The 17,492-nt window shown below is 37.9% G+C and overlaps 1 protein-coding gene across 3 annotated transcripts in view; it reads left to right on the top strand.

Annotated features, from left to right (window-relative positions):
- The window catches only part of hck (HCK proto-oncogene, Src family tyrosine kinase), a 38,586-nt gene that overhangs the window by 1,807 nt on the left and 19,287 nt on the right, over positions 1 to 17,492 (top strand). For 2 of the 3 annotated variants that reach the window (XR_008602624.1, XM_023273286.3), the window contains exon 2: positions 15,174 to 15,313. Coding sequence is in view for 2 of the 3 variants with exons in the window: in XM_023273286.3 (XP_023129054.1) it covers positions 15,182 to 15,313 (132 nt within the window). In the remaining variant the exon portion in view is untranslated. Of the gene's footprint in view, positions 1 to 5,318; positions 5,586 to 15,173; positions 15,314 to 17,492 lie in introns of all 3 variants that reach the window. The other variant, XM_023273293.3, reaches the window with a different exon arrangement.

Genomic DNA, 17,492 nt, shown 5'->3' with positions numbered 1-17,492 from the left:
AAAACATTCAAGATTTGAGAGATTCGAGGCTTTTTATTTGTGTCATGTTCAGACAATTTGTGCAGTAAAAATGCAAAGTGACTGTTTTCAAGGCTGTGAAATGAAAAAAAGACCAGATAAAAGAACAATTCTTTTAAATACAATGATGGAAAATTAGAAAAAGGTGTCATAAAGAATAACAAGGTAGAGATCCTAACGGTTAATGCATTCTGAGAGAGTTCTGCAAAGTTCTAGTGATGTTTTGGAATGTTCTTCTTCAAAGCAGGATAAAGACTGAAGATGTTCTAAACACGTTCTTCTTAAAGCATTTGGAGGATGTTTCTGCCGTCAATATATCACATTACAGGAACGTTTTAAAACATTCTGTATAAAAAACATTCTGGGGCCTCGATAACATCTGGAAAGCATGTTTTGAAAGTAGGTTTCAGAACGTTCTTCTTTTGTTATCATGGGAAGAATGTTCTATATGTTCCCTGAATAACATCCTTAGAACATTGCAGGCAGAATGTTCCACCTTTGTTTATTTATCAGGTTACAGGAACGTTTGATTAAAATCATCTGAAGCCTCGATAACATCTGAAGACCATTTTTTAAATGTTGGCTTGAGAATGTTCTCCCTTTGTTATCATGGAACACTATGGGAATGTTTTATAGAAGAACATAGAGCTTATAGAACATCCTCAGAACATTGCAGCCAGAATGTTCTGCCTTTGTTAATACATGCAGTACAGGAACGTTAAGAACATAAAGAAGGTTCTGCCATCTGAAAAGAACGTTCTATGATGTGATCTCTCAACAAAAAACAAACGGTTCCACCTTTAATATATCAGAGTACAGGAATGTTATAAAATTTTCTGTGAGGCCTCGATAACATCTTGACATTTTCTGAATGTTGGTTTGAGAACGTCCTTCCTTCATCATAGAACGTTTTTACAGAAGAACATTCTGTGATGTGTTCCTTCAACAAAAGGCAAAATGTTCCACCTTTAATACAGAACATTATACAAAAACATTTCGCTAAAAAAAGTTCCTTCTTCATTGTCATAGAACACTGTGGGAACATTTTATTTAAGAGCATTCTATAATATGTTCCCTGAACAAGATCCCCAGAACACTGCAGGCACAATGTTCCACCGTTGTTTATATTTCACATTACAGGAACGTTTCATTAAAATCATCTGAGGCTCGATAACATCTGGAGAACATTTCATGAATGTTGTTGTTCCTTTGCCATTTTATGAACGTCCTTCCTTTGTTATCATTGTGGAAATTTTCTATAGAAGAATGTTTTGTTATGTGGTACCTCAGCAAATAAGTGTTCTACCTTGAATATATCACATTACAGGAACGTTTTAAAATGTTCTGTCCTCTGAGGCCTCGATAACATCTGGAGAACATGTTTGAAAGTTGGTTTGAGAAAGTTCTTTCTTTGTTTTCATGGAACATTGTGGGAACATTTGTTGGAAGAATTTTCTGTAATATGTTCTGTGAAGAACATCCCTAGAACATTACAGGCAGAATGTTCCACCTTTGTTTATTTATCACATTACAGGAACATTTCATTAAAATTATGTAAGACCTCAGTAACATGTGGACAACATTTTATGAATGTTGTATTGAGAACATCCTACCTTTGTCATCATTGTGGGAATGTTCTATAGAAGAACGTTCTGTAATGTGGTACCTCAGCAAATAACTGTTCAACCTTGAATATATCACTTCACAAGAACGTTCTGTCTAAAAAACATTATGAGGCTTCGATAACATCTGGAAAACATTTGTTCAATGTTGGTTTGTAAACATTCTTTCTTTGTTATCATGGAACATTGTGGGAACATTTCACTGAAGAACATTCTATAATGTGTTCTCTGAAACATCCTCAGATTGTTAAATATTTGTTAATATATCACATTACAGGAACGTTTTATAAAAAAACAAAAATCATCTGAAACCTCAATCACATCTAAAGAATATTTTTTCAGTGTTGGTTTGAGAACGTTCCTCCTTCGTTCTTCATCGAACATCATCTGCATTCCTGACAACGATCTCTGAACATTGACCTTAAAACATCATAGAAACCTTTTAGGAACATGACGGGAAAATAATATTGTATTAACACATTTTTCTTCAAAAAAAACCCAACAATTAGAATGTGTAGAGAACATTAGCCAGGGTTGTGGGAACGTTCTGTAATGTTTTCCCACACTGCAGACAAAATGTTCCAACCCTGTTAATAACTCAAACTACAAGAACCTTTTTTAAAAAAACACATTCCATCCAATTAAAACATCCTTAGTTCACTTTTAACATTATAGGAACATTATTTTATTTCTATTTTAAACATTAGGTCAGTAAGTTTATTGAAAATATTAACAGAACCTAATGTTAGCAGATGTTGTGGGAACGTTTCCTGCTCTTCTGAAGCACAAAGATGCACAAATCGAGCTGCAGCATCTATAAAGTTTAATATGTTTATGACATGAAGTCCAAGTAGGAACAAAGTGAGGCATTATGTGAGTTTTTTCCTGTTGATAAGTGACTTAATAACGATGTATGTGGAAAATCTTCCGGCCTGTTCTTTATTGCTGCTGCTGAACCAAGCAGCAGCTGATGTTGTTGTGGCCCCAGGCAGGTAAAAGCAAAAAAAAAAGTCCTTCCCATTATAACAGAACATGAATTATTCCTGATTCTGTCCCCAGATGGAGTCTTGGCTAGGATTTAAAAGTAGTTTGGAGGCAGGAAAATATGAGGAATTCATCTAAAACATAATATGGACAGGAACAGGTGAAGTGAGAACGTCTATAAAGATGAATTGCGTGTTTATGGCTTCATTTAAAATCAAAAAGCATCGTTGTGCCGAATGAATGCAGCTTCCTGTTCTGGTTTTGTGGATTTATGGCTGTACAGCATCATTTGCATGGTGGGTAATATTTAGATAAACCTCAACCAAGCCTTTATACAAACACACTATGTTAAAAGATGGAAAAGTTTTATTGTGACCCACATTTTATGGTGGTTTCAGGCTAAAATTATTGATTGGTTGGTTGGATGGATGGATGGATGGATGGATAGTTGGATGGATCGATGGTTGGTTGGTTGGTTGGATGGATGGATGGATGGATGGATGGATGGATGGATGGATGGATGGTTGGTTGGATGGATGGATGGATGGATGGATGGATGGATGAATGGATGGTTGGATGGATGGATGGATGGATGGATGGATGGATGGATGGATGGATGGATGGATGGATGGATGGATAGTTGGATGGATGGATGGTTGGTTGGGTGGTTGGTTGGATGGATGGATGGATGGATGGATGGATGGATGGATGGATGGATGGATGGATGGCTGGCTGGATGGCTGGATGGATGGATGGATGGATGGATGGATGGATGGACGGATGGATGGATGGATGATGATGCATGGATGGATGGATGATGGTTGGTTGGTCGGTTGGTTGGTTTGTTGTTTTTTTAATTCTATTATTATTATTCTGCTCTTCATTGGAAATTCTTTCAACTTTGTATATTTTTTTAACCCTACTAGATGCAGTTTGAGCTCATGTTTAATACACTGACCCTCTCATAGTTTCCTATGATCAAAATAAATACTTAGATGTGTATTTCTAAGTATATTTGACCTACATGTGCTCAGACCATCACTGCTCTTCTGAAACACAGTGACTGTTTTTAAACATGGCTGCCAACATCTACGGTTTTAGATGACTACTAGTGAACAGTGCAGGACTTATTTTAAAGTATAACTGTGTAGCTTGTACCCCGATAAAGAAGAAAAGTCACATTATTACCTTTTTAAAAAATTAGAAATCGAATTCATTCGCAAAAAAAACATCATCCTGTTGCTCGTCAGGGCTGTGAACCTTTTTTAGGCTGCTGCAGCTTCACTGTAGTGAACTTTAAACAAATACTATTATTGATTTTGTTTGCTGATTTAATTGCAGTTTTTTCAGTTTGTTATTATACGTTTTACCATGAGAGAGATAAACCAAGATGATCCAAAGCTGTCCTGGAAAATTAAGTGAAATTTATGATGTCAGTATGCTGTAATAACCACTAGTGGCCGCTAAAGTCACAGATAAACATGAAGTCTTAGTATCTTTAGTGCAATCAGAAAAATAAAGGTGCTAACTGGAGCAGAAAATGGTTCCATGCAACTTTACTGAACTGAAAGTACTTTAATAAACCCCAAATTGTTCCTTTTGGCACCATGGATGCCGTTCCAAAGAACTTTAGCAAAAATTGTTATTTAGGGATGACTTTTGACATAATTACTCCACCTGGGAACGCAGCGGACTTATGTGACGATCAGCTCTTGTCTGTCTGTCTAACGGATTTGGATGAAATTTTCAGGGAAGGTCAGAAATGACACAAGGACCAAGTGATTAGATTTTGGCAGTGATGCAGCTTATAGTCTGGATCCACTGATTTGTTAAAGATTTCTGTATCATTGCCAGATAGCTACACAGCGTCACTGTAACCATGACAACACGTGAACACTATGTCAGCTGCCTGCTGACGATCACGATTGTGATCCTACTACAAATCCGCCGCTGCGGATTTATCAGGACTTATCCATCGGAAATGATACAAGGAACAACTGATTAAATTGTGGGGGTGTTTCTGAGTCCCATCAATTCCTGCCGTCTGCTACATATTTAGGTCACGCGATTCGGTATCCGTACATAACGTACACATGCATAACACACACCTGTGCTCAGTGCAAGGTCATTTTGTTTGTGGGTAGATCTATATTAAATGGTCACATGCTATGTTGCTGTGTTTTCTAATCATCAATAACTAATAAACAAATGCTGCATTTCTACAAAAATATGCTGCATTTCTGACAATGCCATATGGGGGAATGAACTGCCTCAGCGGAATATATGTATGGGTTCTGATAACAGTTGATGCAGGTTTATGTGCAATTAGTAAGTCAACCTTAATCACAGTAATCTAACCGACCCTGAGTCAGGATAAATCATCTATGTATATATTGTATTTCTGACTTACAGTATTTGTTGCTAGCGATTAATTTACAATCACAACAGACACAGAGAATAAAAACCCTTTTATTGAGACTTTAAAGTCATATTCAACATCTTTTAACTCTCTTCCTGTGTGAATTAATCTTCAGATCTCCTGACGTTTTGTCGTAATTATGAAGTGTCCTGTTAAAATTGTGCTGGTTTCAGATTCTTTTATTTATTGTTTCTTTTGCTTGGGTATAACAAATAAGGAATTGTGTTAATTGGTGAGTTTCAGAGGTACAATTTGAAGGTTTCTTCTCCTGTTAGGTGGCTGGGTTCGGTCCGAGACGCGAGGTGAGCACCTCGGACATCCAGCGGGAGCTTGGACTATTGTCACTGGTCTGTCGTATTTAAGGGAGTCAGCTGAGGTGATCTGGGCTTTGAATTCCGCCTTTTGAAGGTTTTCTGAGTACGTCCAACTGAGAGGAGAGCCCAGGTAGATCCAGAACTCGCTGGAGGGATCATACATCTCATCTGGCCTGGGAGCACCTGGGCATCCTTCAGTAGGAGCTGGAAAACATTGCCGGAGAGCAGGTTGGTTGAATGGATGTTTGTTGGTTGGTTGATGGATGGTTGGTTGGTTGGATAGATGGTTGGTTGGTTGGTTGGTTGGTGGATGGTTGGTTGGATGGATGGTTGATTGGATGTTTGTTGCTTGGTTTATGGATGGTTGGTTGGTTGGTTGGTTGGTTGGATGTTCATTGGTTGGTTTGGTTGGTTGGTGGATGGTTGGTTGGATGGATGGTTGATTGGATGTTCGTTGGTTGGTTGATGGATGGTTGGTTGGTTGGTTGTTGGGTTGGTTGGTTGGTTGGTTGGTTGGTTGGTTGATGGTTGGTTGGTTGGTTGGTTGGTTGGTTGGTTGGTTGGTTGGGTGGTTGGATGGATAGTTGGTGTTTTTTGTTTGTTTGTTTTATTATTATCCACCATCATTTATCCAGAATCAGTCCAAATGTGCAAACCTTGAGCCACATCCTCCAGCTCTTAACTAGGGCTATATCATCTCTCCACACCCCATGAACCTACTTCCGTAGTAGTATTCTCCAAAATACTCACCTTCGACTGCTACCCAGCAAGCATGGCGACCAACCCTCATGGTCATCCTTATGTTGGTTGAGCCACTAGAAGCTCCTCTCTGAAGCTTGGTTCCAGGAGGTTTTCAATTTGCCTCCACTGGGATCTCTTCCAGTACAGGTTATTGTTTTGGTCCTCATCTGAGGCCAGATTTCTAAGAAAAACCCTACCCTATGAGTTTACGATCCTGAGACCGTAGCTTCCAGGATTACAAACCTCTTCACCCAGAAAAGACCAAGATATATGCTAAGTGGCACATTTAATAGCTGAAAATTCAACTTGTCAGTGCTGGCAACAACATATGTAGTGGTGGTACAGTTTCTAAATTACCTCAGACTTAACTTAGTATTTCAGTTATTACTTACTAGTAAAAAGTATGCCAATAACCAAATCGTATAATATATGTCAGTACAGCTCCAACACATATATTCAAAAATGTGCAATGATGTGTGGATAAACTTATAGTTTATAGTTTCCTTTGGGAATTCGAGATATTCTTGAACTTCCCTCGGGATTAATAAAGTATCTATCTATCTATCTATCTATCTATCTATCTATCTATCTATCTATCTATCTATCTATCTATCTATCTATCTATCTATCTATCTATCTATCATAAATATAATTTCTTGATAGAAATTAGTGGTTGTTTCCATTTTAATATTCATTGAGATAATAAAGAAGTATAAAGTTTTCATGCACATAATATTTAGTGTGTGCTGCACATTAATGGTATAAATCTCAAATTTATATCTATTCATCGTTGACAACATCATGAGCTGCTGCAGAGCGAAAGAACTCAGATGTGGACTTGGACATTTAAAAGAATACTTTAAATTTCATGGAATATTAATACCACTCTAGCTAGCTTAGCTTAACTGGAAGTTGAATTTTCAACTTTGGCTCCCCTAGTGGTCATATTTAGACACAACAATCTCGAATAAATACATAAAACCAAAATTTACATCAACTGCGCCACAGAAATCTGAAATATCATTATATTCTCTTACATCTCATGATTTCCAGCTGTTTTTCTGGGTTATTATTTGATAATCAAATGATTCTGTAATGTGAAGTTGCAGCAAACCTTTTATTAGCCAAGCCATTAGTCAAGTGTTTTTCTTCTGACATGTAGATGAAAATAGACAGCAAACTGTCATGAGGTAGTCGATGATTATAGGAATCTGTTTCAGAGCCTGACAGCAGGTGGGAAAGAAACAGTTCTTTAGTCGTTGTGGTCTTGCATTTCTATTGAGCCAAACTATGGCAACGTTTTACCATCCGACCAGCGTTGACTCCCATTCTGGATCAGTAAAACATACATAAGAGGGTTATGTTATGTTATGTTTCACACAGAAGGTAAAACTGTCCAGTGAACTCTGAACCATTATTTAATTAGATATCTGAAGAGGAAGAAGGTTCAGAGAGGAGCGAAAAGGGGAAGCAAACACATTAACACCAGTTCTGACCTCTAAAACCCCACTTCCTGTGTCTAAACGTTCAAATGAAACATTTTCCATTGCTTACTGCTGTATAGGAGGGGGCAGGTACGGTAATGATTACTGTAAATATAGTTTGCAGAACAGATTAAAAAAATACTTCTAGAGACATTAAAAGTTTTGCATCTACTGGTGAAGCAGATAAAAAAAATCACATTAGATCTGTTGTGCATGTCGTGATAATAAACACGACTTCCTCCCTGTGGAGATAGATCAAACTGAAAGCCTTATTCTGACATGTCGTCTCTATCTTTATATGCTCGCTGTTATAAAACTCAGCATCAGACTCCCTCTTTGTTCTCACTCCAGTTTCACCTCGTTCCGTTTATCTGCAAAACATTTACATACATGGATACAACATGCAGATGTAGGAATACAGATACAGGAAGAAAGCAACGCATTCCCTGGATGGTACACGTGAATTAAAGGGGACTTGTGTGGAAATACTGTGATGTTGAAAGAGCTTCTTGGAAGATCTCGATGGTGCAAACTGATAAAAGAGACGGCAGCTTCTGTAAAAACGATTACTCAGTCATCAGAAACAGAACAACATGGTAGAAGTCATGCAGTCACGACTGTTTGAGCTCCTTGTTTTCTCAGCAGAGAAGAATACATCTAATGGCATCGTGTGATTCGCGGCTTTCACGCCTCCTCCAGCCAACATTAGCAACATTTCAAAGCACCTTAACAGCAACACTGACAGAAAAAAAGCTGCAATAACATCCCAGATGCAGTTTTTTTGTTTTGTTTTGAAAACATTCTGAGAAAGTTCTGCAAAATTCTAGTCGTGTTTTTAGAGGGATGTTTTCTTTTAGTTCCCAGACTGTTCTTCTTTAAAGCAGGATAAAGTTCTCTAAAGACGCTTTGGAAAGGTTGCACTGAGATTTTCTTTTTGGTTTGAAATAATGCAGCTGTTAAGAGGTGATACAGAGTGTCTCAGAAATAACAATCATAATAATGATAATCACTTCATTATATAGAATTAATTCTAGTAATGTTTTCAGTGGGACGTTTTCTATTAGTTCCCATGATGTTCTTCTTAAAGGTACAATAAACTGCACTAAAGATGCTCTAAAAAATGTTCTTAAAACATTTTCCAAACGTTGCTTTGGGAACATTTATCCTTTGTTATCATTGTAGGAATGTTTTGTACATGAACATTCTCAACAGCAACATCCCTAAAACATCCTCAGAATATTTCAGGCAAAATGTTCCACTTTTGTAAATATTTTAAATTGCAGGAACGTTTTATAAAAACACATTCTGTCTTCTGAGGCCGCGATAAGATCTGGAACATTTCTGAATTATGTTCAGAGAACATTCTTCTTTTGTTATCATGGAATGTAATCTGGCAACATCCTCTAAACATTTTTTGAATGTTAAAATGTTCTGTCTTAAACGTGCTGACTTGTGTTTTACATTTGTAGCAGCTAATGTACAGTAATACTCTTTAAAACCTGGGGCTTGTACTACGAAGCAACTTCAACATATTCAGGATGTCTTTTTACTCCACCAAGGAAGGCGGTGGAGTTATGTGACGATCGGCGTTGGTTTGTCTGTCTGTCTGTCTTTCTGTACACAACATCACTCAAAAACGGACAAACGGTTTGGTGAAATTTTCAGAGGTCAGAAATTACACAAGGACCAAGTGATTAGATTTTGGCAGTGATGCAGCTTATAGTCTGGATCCATGGATTTGTTAGATCTGCATCATTGTGAGATCGCGACGTCGTCACTGTAACCATGACAACAAGTGAACACTACGTCAGCTGCCTGCTGACGTTCACATGATTGTGATCCTACTACAAATCCACCACTGCGATTTATCGGGACTTATCTGTTGGAAATGATACAAGGAACAACTGATTAAATTGTGGGGGTGTTTCTGAATCCCATCAGTTCCCGCTGCTCGCTACATATTCAGGTCACATGATTCGATATCCGTACATAACGTACACATGCATAACACACACCTGTGCTCAGCGCAAGGTCATTTTGTTTGTGGATACATCTAGATTAAATGGTCACATTCTATGGTGCAGTGGTTTCTGATCATCAACAATTAAAAAATGCTGCAATTCTACAAAAAAATGTTGCATTTCTGACAACGCCATATGGGGGAATGAACAGCCTTGGTGGAGCACTGCGCTCTCTGAGGGCTTTTCTTGTTGTTATATTTGGTCACATGAACCTGATTATCAGCTCGTTTAGTCAAACCAAACTTTCTAAATGTGACTATGAGCGCCTCACATAAGTGGTGCACCAGATGATGAGACATGAACAGGTCTACAGCTACACGTTTCTCAAAATAAGAACAATCTGTAATCCTAAAAGCGTGCGAGGATTTGAAAATATAACTCAAAAGCAATGCAACTGCTGCAGCCACAGCAGCAAGGAATGCTGGTAAAAAATGTCAATAAGCTCCTATCTCTGCACCATCATGCATGAGCAGGTCTGACTGTAAATAGGTTTCCATTGAATTATGCGTCTCTTATGTGAGACCATTTTAGCCTCATTCTGTCAGCTGCGGCTCTGGTTGGATTTTGGGTGCAAGTGAAGAACAAATATTGAAAGATAATTCAAAACAAGTTTGTTTATTGTAAATCTCCAATAAGTACGGGTTTAGTGGTTTAGTTATGGGATTAAATCGCTCTACAAATACCAATACACTGAAACAGGTTTGGTGTTGCTTGCAGTCAAGAGGAAAATAAAATCTGTCATATCTGTGCTCAAAGAAAATGGTTTAGGTTTGCACAATGAGCTCTAGAAGAAATGATAAATTAGTAGGTATTGATTTTATATTTGTCACTCTGCTACAGGTTAGATGTGCAGCATAAGTTACCATGACGATGTCCTCTAATTATGAAGTCAGACTTAAACCTGAAGTAACTCAAACAGACTTCTGAAATCAGACGACAAAACACCAGATTGAAAAGCACTGAGAGGTGTACTAAGAAATGTACAATGTTGAGCTTCTAACCACACATATCAGTAATGCTACAGTACATTTCTGCAATAGTGGAGAACTTAAACCACTGGAGGTCAGCAAAAACAGTAACGTGTTTCATTTGAGCTGCTCTTAAACAGTGCTTGAGGTAAAAATATTATATACTTTTTTGTCTGATTTTTGGAATAGAACAGATTAGAATAGAATATATACTTTATTGATCCTTATTAGGAAATTAATTTGTAACAGCAGCATGTTAGCATAGACAACTGAGACAATAGAGAACAGAGAAGGAAGAGTGAGGTGAGGTGGGACTGAGCTGACGGAGGTCCCAGAACTGAAAGGGAAGAAGCAAACTGGAGAGGATGAACGTACAAGTTAGGGTTGAAGAGAAGTTTGGGTTGGAGGAGGATGAGGGTCTAATCGTAGTTTCATTAATCGTCTTTTCCTAGTAAGCTTTTATGGAATGATCTCAGAAATAAGGAATATACTTTTTGAATATACTCTATCGTTCAAAAGTTTGGGGTCACCCAGGCAATATAATTTTTCACTTTTATTCATGTGCTAGCATAATTGCACAAGGGTTTTCTAATCATCATAGCCTTTCAACACCATTAGCTAACACAATGTAGCATTAGAACACAGGAGTGATGGTTGCTGGAAATGTTCCTCTGTACCTCTATGGAGATATTCCATTAAAAATCAGCTGTTTCCAGCTACAATAGTCATTTACCACATTAACAATGTCTACACTGGATTTATAATTCATTTAATGTTATCTTCATTGGAAAAAACTGTTTTTCTTTCAAAAACAAGGACATTTCTATGTGACCCCAAACTTCTGAATGGCAGCGTAGTTCAGTAAATTCTTCTAAAATGGCAGACATGACAATCACATCTACGTTTTCAAGGATGACGTCTGTACCCAACGTTCTGTGGTTGTTTCACAGAGTCACGAGGTGATTCAGAGCTTCCACTTCAAATATAAACCTGAACACTGGGCAGCTGTGGCTCAGATGTTGACTAGGTTGTCCACTAATCTCAAGGTTTCACACATGTCAAAGTGTCCTTAGGTAAGACACTGAACCACAACTTACTCCTGATGACAGGCAGCACCTTGCATGGAACTTCTGACACCACTGGTGTGCAAATGTGTGAATGAGAAGCATGTTGTAAAGCGCTTATAGTACTTTTAAGTCACTCAGATCAGAGTTTACTTCTATTTGGATCTATGTTGGTTTCATCTCCGTCCTCCTCTGACTTTTCTCTGTCTTGTTCAGAGTCATGTTCACTGTTGGTTTAGATTTAAAGTATTTAACAAATCATATTTATTGCAAATCAGGTTATCAAACATTACATCCCTACAGGCTGCAATGCAAAAAGCAGTTGAGAAGAAAATTATCCAAATGGTAGTGGAAATGGTAAAACCTGCAGCAGGATCCTTTACACTGAAATGTTAAAAACCTTTGGTTAGTAAATTTAGCAGAGAGCCTGTAAACAGGACAAAGCAACTTCGTCTTCTTCATCTCCGTCTCACACCTTGTGGTATCAGATGGCAAAACTTTTTTTTAATTTTAGCATCTTCTTTGCACCACATTTTGCAGGTTTACTCTGTTAACCAGTGTTTCTACAACAAGCGTTAACAAGATACTGAGCGCTGATACTTGACTTGTGATGCCAGCTGTTGAATTTCACCAGCTGTGGACACAATATTTGTATTTAGGCATATACAGTAGGGTACTGAAGCCAGAGTTAGGGATTAAAACAGCCCCAGCAGCTGCTGTTTAAGTTAATATATTAATTCACTGCTACTTTATTTACTACACTCAGTGACACGGCTTATTTCTAACATGATGGCTACACATTAAACTTCTTACATTTAAACATGATACCCAAGAAGAGCATTTAGGTCTGATATAAAATAAAGAATACATGAAAATCACTTTAGTTTTTTGTCGAAGTTGAAGTGAAATTAATGGGGCTTATTGAAAAACTGAATATTCTCTTAGACTAATTGATTCATCTGTGCTCTATTATCTTTGGTATCCGCAGTGTAAAACAGACTTGAAACTAGAAACATATTTATGCATTTACTACAAAAACAACCAAATGTATTCAGGTTTTTGTCAGTGGGATTACTAACTTTCAGCTTAGCAGATGTGTAGAAATAATATATTGTCTAAGCTGAGAACTTCCATTGTCTGTAGAGAATATTGTTAGTAAAAAAAATTGCTGAAATTGTATTACTACAGTCAAAATAAATCTCATACTCTGCACAGAACCTCCTCTGGAGCAGGTTAACCATGCAGCATCAGTTACCATGGTGATCTAGCTGTGCAGCATCAGTTACCATGGTGATCTAGTCGTGCTGCATCACTTACCATGGTGATCTAGTCGTACACCATCAGTTACCATGGTGATCTAGTCGTGCTGCATCAGTTACCATGGTCATCTAGCTGTGCAGCATCAGTTACCATGGTGATCTGGCTGTGGAGCATCAGTTACCATGGTCATCTAGCTGTGCAGCATCAGTTACCATGGTGATCTGGCTGTGGAGCATCAGTTACCATGGTCATCTAGCTGTGCAGCATCAGTTACCGTGGTGATCTAGTCATGCACCATCAGTTACCATGATGATCAAGCTGTGCAGCATCAGTTACCATGGTGATCTAGTCACGCACGATCAGTTACCATGGTGATCTTGCTGTGCATCATCAGTTACCATGGTGATCTAGCCACGCAGCATCATTTACTGTGGTGATCTAGGTGTGCTGCATCAGTTACCATGGTCATCTAGCTGTGCAGCGTCAGTTACCATGGTGATCTAGCTGTGCAGTATCAGTTACCATGGTCATCTAGCTGTGCAGCGTCAGTTACCATGGTGATCTAGCTGTGCAGTATCAGTTACCATGGTCATCTAGCTGTGCAGCGTCAGTTACCATGGTGATCTAGGTGTGCAGCATCAGTTACCATGGTCATCTAGCTGTGCAGCGTCAGTTACCATGGTGATCTAGCTGTGCAGTATCAGTTACCATGGTCATCTAGCTGTGCAGCGTCAGTTACCATGGTGATCTAGCTGTGCAGTATCAGTTACCATGGTCATCTAGCTGTGCAGCGTCAGTTACCATGGTGATCTAGGTGTGCAGCATCAGTTACCATGGTCATCTAGCTGTGCAGCGTCAGTTACCATGGTGATCTAGGTGTGCAGCATCAGTTACCATGGTCATCTAGCTGTGCAGCATCAGTTACCATGGTGATCTAGCCACGCAGCATCAGTTACCATGGTGATCTAGCTGTGCAGCGTCAGTTACCATGGTGATCTAGGTGTGCAGCATCAGTTACCATGGTCATCTAGCTGTGCAGCGTCAGTTACCATGGTGATCTAGGTGTGCAGCATCAGTTACCATGGTGATCTAGCTGTGCATCATCAGTTACCATGGTGATCTAGCCACGCATCATCATTTACTGTGGTGATCTAGGTGTGCAGCATCAGTTATCATGGTGATCTAGCTGTGCAGTATCAGTTACCATGGTGATCTAGCTGTGCAGTATCAGTTACCATGGTGATCTAGCTGTGCAACATCAGTTACCGTGGTGATCTAGTAAGTTTAAAAATTCTGACTTTAGGCTCAACAAGTCCCGCTAACCCACTAAATCTCCTTTGTAGACTCCTTTGGTACTTTTAATACCCCATTACTTTTGTTGATTTGTTCCCCCAAACTTATTTGTACAATTCAGGGAAGCCTCTACTGAATTGGCGTGCCAGATAGACACAAAAATAGCTCTTTTTTTAGGTTAAAAAAATCAACAAGTTTTGGGTTGAAACAAGTTTAAACAGGTCATGGTTAGATAAATGAAACATGTGGGTTAGATGCTGATTTTGTTGGTGTAGAACTGGAACAGCTGTGTTCCATGTTAAGATCACATGTTGAGCCATCCATCAACCCCAACCTCCTTTTTTAACTTTATGACACTCCACTTCCTCCTTTGCTGACGTAATAATAATTATGGTTGCTAGAGTTCTTGTTACAAAAAAGCTGAATTATGGGTCACACTATGCTGCTTGCATGAACAACCTTTGATTTTATTGATTTATTTGTTTATTTTATGGGAGGAACAATTAAAGTTTGGTATTAACTCCGCAATTGTTGATTGGAAATGTCAAATACGTGAATGATTATTACAAATAACATCAATACAGAAGGGATCTAGATTATATTCACTACTGGTGGTGTCTCTTTGTGTTTTCAAAGGTCATCTCCTAAATTAATTGTTTACTTATTATGTGCAAGCAGAGTAACTGGAACTAGTTCACAGCCAGTATAAGGTCTTGTAGTGGATCTCAACTAGGTTTGTGCAACGAAAGCCTGAAAATATCATTTTGTCACCATTTATGAGACAGGAATCTTTTTTCCAATATGTTCTTATTCTGCACATTTAGTTTCTGTTCAGTAATAAATCTCACCAAAACATACCGACTCTTTCTTTCATATCAAGTCACTCTGAGGTCTGGAGGCTTTGGTTTGACCATCCAAGTGTGTTTTATTCCTTTTGACGTCCAGAGTTTTAACATCTTGCTGTTTCTCTGTTGTCGTCCTGCAGAAGGCATCATGGGCTGTGTGGGCTCTAAGAAGGAGCAGGAGGCTTTTGGCAAAGGGACCGGCAACAACGAGCTGCTGAACCCAGCGCAGACGGCACACTACGTCAAAGATCCCACCGCTGGAACCTCTGGCAGCAAAGCTGTAAGCAGCAACGTTCTGACAGATAGAAGTCTGAACAATCATTACACCTTCCTTACTTATAAAGTATAATCTTTTCACTTCAGTTTAGTTTTATTTATATAGCTCCACTTCCAAACATCAGTCATTTCAGGACACCCCTCATTGTATTGTCAAGAATATTAAACAAGGAAACCGAACAATTGAGCAGCACAGTGGCGAGAAGAAACCTCTGACAGAACCAGAACTTACTCTGAAGTATTATCTAGATCATACATAAGTTGTGATGCCTACCCGCTGTAATGAATTTCACCAGCTGTGGATAGAATATTTGTTTTCAGGCATATACAGTAGAGTATTAAAGCCAGAGTTAGGGTTTAAAAACAGCGACAACAAGACCAGCATAAAGGAACATTCCTGAACTTCCTAATGGTCAGTCTGCTAATGTTTAAGTTGATATATTAGTTCACTGCTACTTTTTTTTCTTACTACTCTCAATAACTTATTTCTAATTATTTGATGAATTCTAATTCATGGTTCTCAAGACGTGCAGTTAGGTTGGACACTATCCCATAATGAAGAATATGTCTTTGAATTTTGGTCAAGTCAAAGTGAAACTAATGGTACTAATCGAAAAATTTAATATTCTCTTAGAAATACCAATAGACTAATTGATTTTCTAGTCTGTGTTCTATTAGCTGCAGTACCAGCAGTGTAAAACAGAGTTGGCAGGAAGTCAGGAGCAAACATAGACACATATTTATGCATTTAATGCATTTAGGCTTTAATCACTATGTCAAAGATCCCACCGCTGGAAACTCTGGGAGCAAAGCTATAAGCAGCAACGTGGTGACTGATAGAAGTCTGAATAATCATTTACACCTTTCTTACTTATAAAGTGTAATCTTTTCACTTCGGTTTAGTTTTATTTATATAGCTCCACTTCCAAACATCATTTCAGGGCACATCCCACTGTAAGATCAAGAATATTAAAAAGAGAAACCAAACAACTGAGGAGCACAGTGGCGAGAAGAAACCTCTGACAGAACCAGAATTAACTGTGAAGTATTATCCAGATTCTCTACTTTACTTTAAACAACAGCAAAATAAAAATACTCTTTTACAAGTAGGAGTCAATTGAAATATCGAAAACACTAGTTATGTTGCCAATATTACTATAAGAAATATTTCATATCTAATACTTCTTGGTGCTTTAATCCAAGATAAGATAAGACAATTAACACTTTGATCCCAAAAGCATGTTATCTTTTTAAAATATCTAGAAAAATAACACCATTTATGAGACCCAGAAACTGTAAAAACAGAAAAAATCATCAAAGTCTTCGAAATAATCACCATTTGTTTGTGGTTCCATCAGGAAAAACAGCCAAATGTGAGCTCAAAATTGTGCTATTTCGTCAAAATCTTTTATTCTACATGTCTCATTTTAAAATTTGCCACAAATAAGCCTTTTGTTCCAACCAGATTCTGTAAAAATTAAAAAATTCTGTGATCCCTGATGCAACCGTGAAGCTATCAGCGACTTGGCTGTGACCAACAGTCTTGTGACAAAAATTCAGTAAATACAGTAATAAGTAAATAGTAAAATATTGACAGTATGTAGAGCCACTATTTTTTCCAGTGTTGGTAACTTGTGTGGGAACTTGGAAAAATGGTGTACACGTTGATTGTTATTTTTAATTTTTGTAAAATAGAGAATCAAATAAATTTAATTTCTGTTTTTTAATTATTTTTTAATTATTTATGGCATTCAAACTTTGTTAGAAAGTGTTTCTGAGTCCTCGCTACTTCTAGTCATGGTAGTTCTGTTTCCATAGAAGTGCAGAAGTTTATATTGCTGTGAAAAATGAAACCACAGTGAGAAAAAAAAAACAAAAAAAACTGTGTAACTGTTGAAAGACGAGCTCTTTTTCACCTTTATTTTGTCTTTGCTTTCTTGAGGGGAAACCTGGTTACATTTAGCTGTTTTGATCTTCTGTCTGACGAAATGTCGGTTTAATGCTTAAAGTCTTGATCTAAAAGAATAAATGTGATCTGAAAAGTAACTACAGCCTGCAGATTAATGTAGCAGAGTTAAAAAAAAAAAATAGCATAGCATTATAACTAATATGCTATTTTAGTAAATGTACATAATGCACCTGCAGAAGTGCCCTGGCTTTAAATATAGAATGAGGAAGACTAC

This window comes from Amphiprion ocellaris, chromosome 8, assembly GCF_022539595.1.
Source record: "Amphiprion ocellaris isolate individual 3 ecotype Okinawa chromosome 8, ASM2253959v1, whole genome shotgun sequence".
Lineage (NCBI taxonomy): Eukaryota > Metazoa > Chordata > Actinopteri > Pomacentridae > Amphiprion > Amphiprion ocellaris.
The sequence above is the reverse complement of the archived record's forward strand: the minus strand, read 5'-3'. Positions and strand labels throughout refer to the sequence as shown.